General features: G+C 33.8%; 1 protein-coding gene across 2 annotated transcripts; it reads left to right on the plus strand.

Annotated features, from left to right (window-relative positions):
* Positions 1-2775: 2775 nt before the first annotated feature.
* On the plus strand, positions 2776-10694 carry LOC107473930 (3-oxoacyl-[acyl-carrier-protein] synthase, mitochondrial). 2 transcript variants are annotated; one of them, XM_016093525.3, is made up of 15 exons: positions 2776-2983; positions 3101-3277; positions 4303-4532; positions 5770-5877; positions 5961-6032; positions 6149-6235; positions 7020-7171; positions 7284-7364; positions 7501-7534; positions 7641-7707; positions 7903-7979; positions 9255-9315; positions 9455-9537; positions 9766-9837; positions 9992-10694. In XM_016093525.3, the coding sequence occupies exons 2-15, from the start codon at positions 3139-3141 to the stop codon at positions 10163-10165; spliced, it is 1437 nt and encodes a 478-aa protein (XP_015949011.1). In that variant the 5' UTR covers positions 2776-2983; positions 3101-3138; the 3' UTR covers positions 10166-10694. The 2 variants fall into 2 exon arrangements, with proteins under 2 accessions (XP_015949011.1, XP_015949010.1); XM_016093524.3 differs by having other exon boundaries at positions 2776-3277; positions 9992-10693.
* The last annotated feature ends 722 nt before the right edge of the window (positions 10695-11416 follow it).

The raw sequence follows: 11416 nt of genomic DNA on the forward strand, positions 1-11416 counted from the left end.
CTAACATCCGGGGCTTCGAAACGATATAAGATTTGCCATAGTTGCTACACGTATGGTGGCGCGCACGCGCATAATACGCGCACGCGCCGTTGGTGCACGTGGTTCACTTCATGCAAACTCGTGGCTAGCGAATTTACAAGCCTTGTGGGCCCAATCCAGCTCATTTCTGATCCTATTTAAGCCAAGGATTGAAGAGGGATGGACATGTTAGTTACCATTAGTTTAGTTTAGTAGTTAGAATTAGTTTCTAGAGAGAGAAGCTCTCACTTCTCTCTAGAATTAGGATTAGGATTAGGATTAGTTTTTAGATCTAGGTTTTAATCTTTGCTTTCTTCTACTTCTACATCTCAATTCCTTGTTGTTAGATTCATTCTCCTTCCATTCTTTTATTGTAATTTCCTTTATGTTGTTCTTATATTTTGTTGTAGATCTAGTATTGTTCCTTCTACATTCTTCTAATTCAATAAGAGGTAATTCATACTAAATGTGTCTTCTTTACTTTTCTATTGTTGATCTCTTGTTTTTGTAGTTGTAGATTCCTTTAATTCTTGCATTTAATAATGTTTACTTCTATTGCACTCTATGTGTTTGTTGAAATGTCTCTTATAGATATAGTGTAGATTTTGTTCCTCCTGGCCTAGGTAGAGTAATTAGTGACACTTGAGCTATCTAATTCCTTTGTTGATTGATAATTGGAGAGATTGCTAATTGATTTGAATGCCTCTAAAGCTAGTCTTTCCTTTAGGAGTTGATTAGGATTTGAGGAATCAAATTGATTCATCCACTTGACTTTCCTCCATGGTTAGAGGTTAACTAAGTGGGAGCAATGGACAATTTGTCATCACAATTGAGGAGGATAATTAGGATAGGACTTCTAGTTCTCATATCTTGCCAAGAGCTTTGCTAGTTGTTAGTTTATTTTCTTTGCCATTTATATTTCTTGTCTAAAATCTTAAAAACCCCAAATATAACTCACAACCAATAACAAGACACTTCATTACAATTCCTAGGGAGAACGACCCGAGGTTTGAATACTTCGGTTTATAAAATTAGGGGTTTGTTACTTGTGACAAACAATCTTTTGTATGAGAGGATTATTGTTGGTTTAGAAACTATACTTTCAACGAGAATTCATTTGTGAAATTCTATACCATCAAAAATCCATTCGTCAGCCCTCTTCTCATCGTTCCTCCTCTCTTCGCCATCGCACGAAGGTCTGCGTTGAGCTCATGGTGTCACTGTCGCGAAGGGTTGCTCGATCGTTGTCTCTTTGAGCTATTTTGGTCCAAGCTCAACGTCTCTTTTCGAGCTTTCTCTGGTCATTGCTGCTTCTCCGTTCCTCGCTGAACATCGTTTTTGCTTCTCTGCTTGTCGCCGTTTTTGGTTGTCGCCCCTTTCCTTCTCCTCTGATTTTAGGTAACTCTGTCTCACAGTCTCATCGCGAGCTCACCTTGTCTCACACTTTTCGAGCTCATTCTGTCATCGTCGTTCATCTCTCACCATTTCTTCGGTAAGCTAATACTTTTTCAGTTTTATCTTTTTTCCCAATTAATTTTTAAGATTCTGAGTTGAGTTTATGTTCTGAGTTTAGAATTGAATTATTTATTTAATTTGTTGAATACTGATATGATTCTGAATTCAATTTAATTTGGATTCTGAATTTAGAATTGAATTCAATTTAGTTTTTGTTGTTGATGTATTTTCAGTTTAATTTAAATTTAGGAATCAAAACCATGGTGCTGATTAATTAATTAGAATCTAAAAACTAAATATGATTATATGCTTTGACTCTTATATTCAGCAGGTTTAAGAATTTGTAATTGAATTGGAATTTATTTTGTGTTAGGATTATATGATTTTTGGTTTGAGGATCTATACTATTCAATCCTTTATGTGAAATGAAATGGTGCTATTATTAGAAGTTATTGATTACTTGATTAGTAGAAGTTATTTTTGAACTTTTTTTTTATTTTGAATTTTTTGTTGCTAATGTGATCGGTATTATTGCGGATTACTTGATTTGAACTAAGAAATTAATTAGAAATTTGTTATTTTGTAAATTTTTAATGATAAATTATGGACATTGTGAAACTTTAATTAGTTTAGAAATTATTGAGTTTGAATATCTGAAATTATATATTATTTTTAATAATTTATTTTATATTTAGTTAAACCGGTTCAATTATAGTTCACTTTAATTAGACTATTGAACCATTAAAAGCGGACCAGAATGAAAATTTGAAACCGTTATAACAAAAAAGTCTACCTAATCTACACTGCCTAAATCGTGAGCTTTGGCGGACTTCTGCAACAAGCCGACTATTTTTTTTAGGTCAAGGCCTTTTGTAAAAAACAAATGTGCTTGCATTTGGATGATTTCTTCGTTTTTATTTAAGTTTAGATTATGTTCTATGTTTGATTCATTAGAGATTTGGAGATATTTAATTATATGTTTTGGATAATGTTTGTTTTACTTTGGACAATGTTAGTTTTATTATTTTGCTTTAAAAAATTTAGTTAATGATTATATTTATTAGATATTTAGAATTATAAAGACTTTAATATTTATAAATTTAAAAATTATAATTTTGTCTTAAAAAATTATAAATTTATTGAAATCGACGGGCTGGGCCAGCCTTTAGGAACCGTCTCATTAGACGGGGCGGGCCAGCCCGTCTCACTCGACCGGTTCAATAACCGGTTTGGTTCTTGTAACCTTGCTATTAACTCATTGGTTTACCCTTGAACCGAGTTTTCCGAAAGTTTGAAGCGATGACCCTGACGACCTATCAACATGGTAGTTGGCACTAAGCACAAGCACAACCTAGCTGCACCTTCACCACCAGTCTCACCACAGCCAACTACTATCATCTCCTTTTCTCCGCCTTCAAGCCATCACTGAACCCGCTGCCACTACCATCACCTATTCTCCTCTCAGCTTTCCCAGCCACACTGCGTCCTAGAAACTGATAACACTCCCATTGTATGTACCGGAATGAATCCATGAGAAGTTCTAGAACATTGTATCCTAATCTTCTTGAACGCCGTGCATTGAGAAATTGTACTCGCTGTGCTGATTGCAAATTCCATAATCTTTCAGATTCTCAGTAGTTTTCGCCGTTCGTTCAGAAGGTGGACATGGCGATGCGTGCTTCGCGCCGAGTTTTCGGTTCCCGTGGCCTCGGCTTTTACCAAAGCATTTCTTCATCTTCTTCTGGGGGTAGAGCTATTATGGATCCTCCTCCTGTTGTTTCTTCCAGAAGAGTAGTTGTTACTGGTAAATTCTGTTAGCTTTGCTTTTTCGATTCTGCTTGAAGAACTTTTGTTTGCACAATGTTTATCTAGCTGTGGTTGAATACTTCATGTGTTTCAATCTATCTGATAGATTAAGGTGAAAAGGAAAAGAAAAAATCTTGGTTAAGGTAGAAAATGATTTGATTTGACAAAATAATTCTTGCATAAAATTGACCGAATGGATTACTAATAGATCAATATATTCAAGAAAGATTAGTAATCCTTTTTAGGTGTATAAATGGAAGAAAGTAATTGATCTTATTTAGATTTTATAAAATGATAGATATTTTGAAATACTGAAGTGTCAAAAGAATGATGGATAGGTTGAAAGGAAGGGAATGATACTCTCCCCATGCAAGAATTTGTAACTTGTAATTGCAGCTAAGATTATGTTCATACCTGATCACATACCAACTGTACGGTGTATCTAGTTCTCTTCAATATGCTTTGCTCCATATATACAAAAAGGAGCAGTCCAGTGCACATGCATCCTGCACTACGTGGAGTTTGGGAGAGGGCTGCATCCAAAGGGTGCAGTATAAACAAGTAACTTGATAAATGTATGAGTGACTAATTTAACTTGTAACCCTTGCTCGTATATACAATTTAGGGTAAATTATATTGAACTCTCCCAAGGTCAAGGGATACTACTATGACACCTATCTATAAAAGCCTATACTAATATTTCCTTAAGTTTATGCGACACTACACTAGTACACTTCTAACCTTGTAATCTGTATTTTGTAAAATGTGATTCTAATCTCTCGTGAAACATTATGGTAATTTCATTCTAGGTATGACAAGTTAAAGAGTGTTAACATAATATCACCTAAGCTCTAGGGAGATCATTTACCCCTATAATTTATATCACACATTGAAAGCTAGAATTTCAGTTCCATCATTTTGTGCACGCTTGAATTGCTTCATTGATGAGTTGTTCTTCACTTCATTTTTCATGTGCCACTATTTTCATTTTCAAAATGTATTGATCTGTTTGTGCTGGTTTAGGTTTAGGCATGGTGACTCCTCTTGGATGTGGAGTTGATAAAACATGGAGGCACCTAATTGATGGTAAATGTGGAGTAAGGTCATTGGGTTTGGAAGATCTTCAGATGAGTAGTTTTGATAAAGAAACTCAGTTGAGTACATTTGATCAGTTGACATCCAAAGTTGCTGCAGTTGTTCCAACTGGAACTAATCTAGGTGAATTCAATGAGGAAATATGGCTTAACTCTAAGGTAAGTCTTGGTCACTACATTTCATATTACTATGCTACCAGATGACAGTAGCTTTAGCATCTCTCCTATTGTTTTTCATCAATTAATGGAGCTATGTAGCTTGTACGTGAACTTTTGATTAAAAGTCTATAATCTGTAGGGCTGCGTTTGTTTATAGGGACGGGACATTGAGACAGGGACACATAGTCATAAAATCGTGTTTGGCAGATGAGACATGGATACAGACATTGTGTCCATCGACATTGAATTAGTGTATTTTGTGTCATTCCTGACAGGAAGGCCACATAGATACTAACAAGAGATACAACTTATTTTTTTCATTTTTTCTTTTATTATTGCTATTAATTTTTCATAATTATATTTTTTATCATTATAATTTTCTTCCTAAAATTTTTGTATGAAAAAAATGAGAGTAAATTGGACTTTTGTAATTTGTTCTTTTTTATATTTAATTTATCATCAAACAAAATACAAAAACACTAATTTTTGTATCTTTTATCTTTTGTGTCATGCCTTGTCCTGTTCTCAGAATCAAACGAGCCTAGTTGTTTCAATATTGCAATGAGTCTTGAATAAAAGAGAGAAATAGATTCATAAATTTTCAAGAGTTCATTCAATAATGCTATGATGAGTGAGTGGCTGTCATAATATTTCAAAGGCAAATATGATATTTATTATATTATATTTCTATATATATACATATATATTGGGTGCAATTTGAACTTTGAAGTATTGTATTTCTCAAAATTGGAAGGCATTGGTTGTGCTGGAATTTTAAAATAATTTCATGGATTAGAAACATGACTTTTTTTACTCGTATATGTGCACAAAGACAAATAGTCATTTGAATGAATGTCCAATTGTATTCTTCTCAGCTGCATGATACTTTGTAGGAAACCATGATATTTTGTAGAATTTGGAAAATCATTCTTCTTGAAACATGACTTTTATTTTTAGATTTTTTTTTTTCTGCTAAAAGGAAATTCAAGTTCTTTTTCTTTGTATAATGAAATCATGGAACCAGGAACCTCTTGCTAGTCAGTAATGTTCTCTTTAAATTTGAAGGAGAAAGTTCCCTTCCTTCCACGAAAAGAGATAAAAAAATTGGCTAGATGTTATGTATTTTCTTCAGGTTTTTAATTTTATCTTATATTTCTTTGCATTTACTCATATGTGCTGTATGGGAACCTCTATTACATATATTGATGTCATTATAGTTTTGCTACATTTCCCTTAGGACCATCGATCAATAGCCAGGTTTATAGCATATGCACTATGCGCTGCCGACGAAGCTCTTAAAGATTCTAACTGGTTTCCCACTGAGCAGGAGCACAGGGAAAGAACGGTATGCACTCTTTAATATGGCTAATGAGGAATTGTTTTTGATAGGTCCCTTGTGATGTATTTTAACTTCAAAAGAAATATCAGGGGGTGTCTATTGGTGGTGGAATTGGAAGCATTAGTGACGTCTTGGATTCTGCCCAACTGCTCTGTGAGAAGGTTTGTTTCTTAGAACTAACTTGTATCAAAGAAGTTTGATGATCTATCCTTGTTCAAGTTTTTCTCTAATAAACCATATTCTATTTGGTTTTTACTTTTTTCTCCTCTGAATACAGCGTCTTCGTCGCCTTAGTCCATTTTTTATACCACGGATATTGGTCAACATGGCATCAGGTCACGTGAGCATGAAATATGGCTTCCAGGTATATGTGGATTCTGTGGCTTCTGGGCAGGCGATTGCATTTCCATTTATTGAATTCTCTAAATAAGTAAATATGTGGATTTCAGGAATTGAGTTTACTTGTTTGTTGCAGGTGTAGAATAAGTTGACCTTCTATATTAAACAAATATGTCTTCTGCTTTTATGTTTCTTGATAATAAAGTATCTAGAATAACGTTATAATTTGTTAATCATACAATATTTCTTTCATATATTAGAATGTCAAAGAGTATCATACATGATATCTTATTCAGTTATTCTTAAAGTTGATTTTCTTATTTTATTTTGTTTCATGGTTTATTTCTTTATTTAAGTAGGAAGAGGGTTTAGCATTGTTAATAGTTACGATTATAGTTATAATAGGAGTCAGTGTTTTTTCTCTTTGTACACACATTATATCTGGATATTTCATATCAAAATATCTGTGTTATACACTTATACTATTATTCATAATATCTGTTCTCTCTTTTCTTCTTCCATATCCATAACTCATTCTGAACATAATTCAATGAGAAGTGACACCTTTCTGAATCAAAGATAAAAGATGAATAACTTTTGTCAATCAGGTGATTGGTTTGGTACTAAAACAAACATGATATATTTTATCCTGGATCGATTATAACAAATGTCAATACAAGTAAAAGAAAGCAAAGTTGTCAGTTGTTGCAGAGCTATTGGCATATTGTGTCTTAACTCTTATGATATGACCTTTATGATCATTAACAATTTTGAGCAGGTGACAAACTTGTTGCCCTTTCTGATTATAGGGTCCAAATCATGCGGCAGTTACTGCATGTGCTACTGGGGCACATTCAATTGGTGATGCAGTGAGGATGATACAATTCGGGGATGCAGATGTCATGGTGGCTGGAGGCACAGAGTCCAGCATTGATGCATTATCAATTGCAGGATTCTGCAGGTAAATTATGAGTGATGCCTTCTGTCCTTTGTTTGTTTGACTCACCTTAATGATTATGTCTGTGTCTTATTCTGTATGCTATCTTTCAACTCTAATATGAAAAATTTTGTAGGTCTAGAGCTTTGACTACAAAATATAATTCAAGCCCACAGGAAGCATCAAGGCCCTTTGATAGTGGTCGGGATGGGTTTGTGTAAGTTATTCCACATTCATTTTTTCTAATTCTGATATTTCATTTATTTTTTGCAGTGGTATTTCTCTAACTTTGAATTATTGGATTGTTTGGCTTGTCTAACTTGCTATTTATTGTAATCTAATATTTTATTCAGGATAGGTGAGGGTTGCGGAGTCTTGGTCTTGGAGGTTGGTTGAGAAATTTATTGTCTGTTGTCTGTCCTAACAATTCCTATTCACCTAGTTTGCTTATAATGTTTTATTTCTTGTTTATTTATTTCCCTCCATCTCTAAGGAATTCAATCATGCAAAGAATCGGGGAGCAAAAGTCTATGCAGAGGTTCGTGGCTATGGGATGTCAGGTATTTGTTGAATGTGATCTATTTAAAAGAACTTTTTCCCTCTCATTTTTTTAACATAAAAAATTGCTAAAAAGTTACCTGTGTTTGACCAATTCCTATTTTTCCGTGATAAATATTCTTTTTTGAAAGAATATGTCAAAATTCATTCCTCATCTTGGTTATATGTTGACTTCTTTTCATACCGATTTTCACTAGGTGATGCACATCATATCACTCAACCTCCGAATGATGGGAGAGGTGCTATTTTAGCTATGACTCATGCTTTAAGACAGGTTTCCTTTGACGATCCTTGAATGTGTATTTATTTGTGAAGTTATCATTTTAGATTTTATGTTGGCTGAGCTCCCAACTGTGCACATATACATTTTGATACATGTCCTCAATGTTTGACTTTCTTTGTCTCCCCCTTGATATAGAAATTTTGAGATATAATCTCCATTTCACTTCAGTGTCTGATTGAATGGGAAGGTTTCTTACACACACACACACACACAAAGCTGTATAGGTTAGATGTTAGTTAAGTTCAAATGTGAAATGAAATTATTACATAAAAAAGAGTAAAAGATTAGATACTTCAGTGTTTTTGGTATTTATTGCTTGAGAGCACTCCGGATTCATTTAGCAGAAATTATAAGTGATGTCAGTATTCAAAATGGAAGAATAAAGAAGATTCAAAGTACTAGAACGACTTATTACATCATAGGATTCCACCTAAGATATATGAAGCCAAAATAGGGAACTCGATCCATAGTTGGATGGAAGGACCTATTTATATTAGTTGCATTGCTGGTGGTTGTAATGGGATCAGTTGAAGCGGTGCAGAATCTTTCTATCTAATTCTGGATTGAATTCTGTATTTTTGTATCCATATATCTTAGGTAGAGCATTTTTATGCATCTTTTCGGAAAAAAAAAGTTATGTATCTAGTATTTGTATCATAACCTCCATGCTTCCATTGCGATACCAAAATCAGTTTGTATCAGAGAGCGCTTTTGTGCTTTCCGTTTCTAGTAGTTGCTGTCATCAAGGTGGACCCATCAACATGATATCAAAATGGAAGATCGAAGGAGAAAATATACAATCCGGTGCACAAGCACCCCGAACTGCCGCAGGGTCTGGGAAGGGTCATACGCAAAATAAGAATTTAATTTAGAGTTGGATGGAAGGATTATCTCTTGCTTAATACTAGTAGTGGTGTGACCCACACTTTATCTGGACCATTTATTATATTCTCTTTCTCCATAGCTTATAATATAGTGATTGTGAGACATCTATTAATACTAAAGAATTTCCTAGCTTTGGAATTACAAACTTTATTCTTCTGAAAGACGCAAACCACATGATAAAATGACGCATGGGAAATTGTTCTTTAACACTTGCAAACCTGCTGGTAGACTTTGATGTCTTTGATGATTAAAAGCTAAACTTTTAGGGCCCAGACTGTAATCATTGTTTAGTCTCTGATGTTGTTAGCATAGTCTATACTATAGGGACTATAGAGATTAGACAATCTTCATTTTAAATGACAATTTGTTAATCAATTGCAGTCTGGCCTTCATCCTTCTGAAGTGGATTACATAAATGCGCATGCTACATCTACTCCGTTGGGTAAGTGAAGTGGAGCTTTACAACTTGCGGCAAATTTGAGCTTGAATATTGAATATCGAATATCATATTACTTTTATCTCTGGATGTTTGTTCCTAACTTCCTATATTATAAGTTATATAACCACGAACCAATATACAGGTGATGTGATAGAAGCTAATGCTATCAAAACCATATTCTCTGGCCATGCAAATTCGTCTGCTTTGGCCTTCTCCTCTACGAAGGTAAAAGATATTTCAAGCTCTTTGACCAACAAATTATGCTTGTCTGACTGTCTTCATAATCTGAGTACTAGTCCAAGAAGTGCATTATATGTCCGAACCTTCTCACCCTGCAAACACCCTTTTCTTCTTTGTTTTCTTTTCTCTTCTCATTTGGGTTGGATAATTCATTTTTATTCCAAAGCATGCTAAATGAAGTTGATGACATATTTTATATTTCATGGAGCACAGGGGGCTATAGGTCATCTTCTAGGTGCTGCTGGAGCCGTTGAAGCAATTTTTTCTGTTTTGGCTATACAACATGTAAGCAACTTATTTTTGTTGGAAATGTGCATCTATATCATACATGTTGCAGGGAGAATCTTGTGACTCTTGCTTTTATGCTTTGATTAAAGGCAGTTGCTGTATGTGTGTTCTAATATGTTGGTCCTATGATGTTCTAAACTTCTGTTGACAGGGAATTGCTCCATTAACTCTTAATTTAACCAAGCCAGATCCTGTATTCGCCCATCGTTTCATGCCATTGACTGCTTCAAAAGAGATGCCAATTAGAGTTGCTATGTCAAACTCTTTTGGATTTGGAGGAACAAATGCATCCCTACTTTTTGCTTCTGTTGGATCAGACCGATAACTTACTACAACTCGTTCCTTTGGAAATTATCCTACAGGTGCTGATTGAATCCTCTTCACATTCTAGATGCTGATGAGAGTTAGATGGTCTAAATTCTTGGTTGCATACATGCCCGAAGTTTTTCGTGCTGCCATATGCATGTGAATGCTGCTATCGCTTTTGCGAGTCAAAGTTTTAATCAGGTTTGATGAATTGTTTGGAGCAAAGCATTGTTTGAGAGTCAGCCCTTCATGAAAATGGTTTTTTTCTAGAGTTCCAAAAGTTAAAAAGGGTATTTTCATAATATTATAGGTCTATAGAACTAATTTTTTAGCAGTTTCTTCATAACATTAAGGAAGCCAAACTGGTCATCATACTGGATGATGGTCATGAGTTGAGTTGGACAAAATTTTTGTTAGGATTAATGCTGTTTTATTCTGAATAATTGAAGTGGAAAATGTTTTGGTTAATCAAATTTTGAAAATTAAGTTCTAGTTATAAGGGATTCACTGTGGCAAAGAATTACATGTTTATTTCTTGGAACAATGAATATTATATGAATTTAATTTTAATATACTTTCAATAAGGTCATATAAATAAAAATAATTACTTTTTATATTGACCGTATGAATGGTCACTCAAAAGAACAGATATGATTGGACGGTTGTATAAAATGTTTTATACTGTTAGTACGGTAAAATTAAGTTCGCTATATATTTGGAGACAGGATAAAATGGTTAACTATGTGAAACTGTGCAAGTACCAAATTAAGATAATAATGAGAAATAATTACGAAGAAATTAAGTTAGGTATTGTGGCATATTGGTGATGCGTGAAATGATGTTTGGTTTGAAGATAAAAAAAATAAATCTCTTTAGAAGTCATCTATCTACCTGTGCCATGAAAAAACAGTAACAGCATTACACATCGGACATTCTACCGTACAACAGATGAGTGGAACTAAAGTGTTCCAGAAAGGCTTATGTTTGTTTTAGTTTATTTATTTTTTCTTTAAAAAATAAAAATTAAAATACATTTAACATATTTGTATCATTTTATTATAATTAAGATCTCCAATTTATTATTATTTTTTATTTTCTTTTTTAAGTTGAAACAAACTTATCCATAATGATGATGAGGTTCTAAAGTATTATTACTGACAATCTGAAATGAAGCAAATTACATCAGGAAATGTTTACCTATAGCGATAGAAACCCATACATATTGAAAACTATTGGTGAAATTTACAAGTTTATGAATTTTAATTGGTCC

The sequence above is a fragment of the Arachis duranensis genome, chromosome 2 (assembly GCF_000817695.3).
Source record: "Arachis duranensis cultivar V14167 chromosome 2, aradu.V14167.gnm2.J7QH, whole genome shotgun sequence".
NCBI classification, from domain to species: domain Eukaryota; kingdom Viridiplantae; phylum Streptophyta; class Magnoliopsida; order Fabales; family Fabaceae; genus Arachis; species Arachis duranensis.

What these genes read in the sequence shown, in the direction of transcription:
- LOC107473930 (XM_016093525.3), top strand. Translation starts at nt 3,139, where the DNA reads ATGGCGATGCGTGCTTCGCGCCGAGTTTTCGGTTCCCGTGGCCTCGGC. An exon ending in GCGGAGTCTTGGTCTTGGAG is followed by an intron (nt 7,535 to 7,640) that starts GTTGGTTGAGAA and finishes TCCATCTCTAAG; the next exon opens with GAATTCAATCATGCAAAGAA. An exon ending in TCGTGGCTATGGGATGTCAG is followed by an intron (nt 7,708 to 7,902) that starts GTATTTGTTGAA and finishes GATTTTCACTAG; the next exon opens with GTGATGCACATCATATCACT.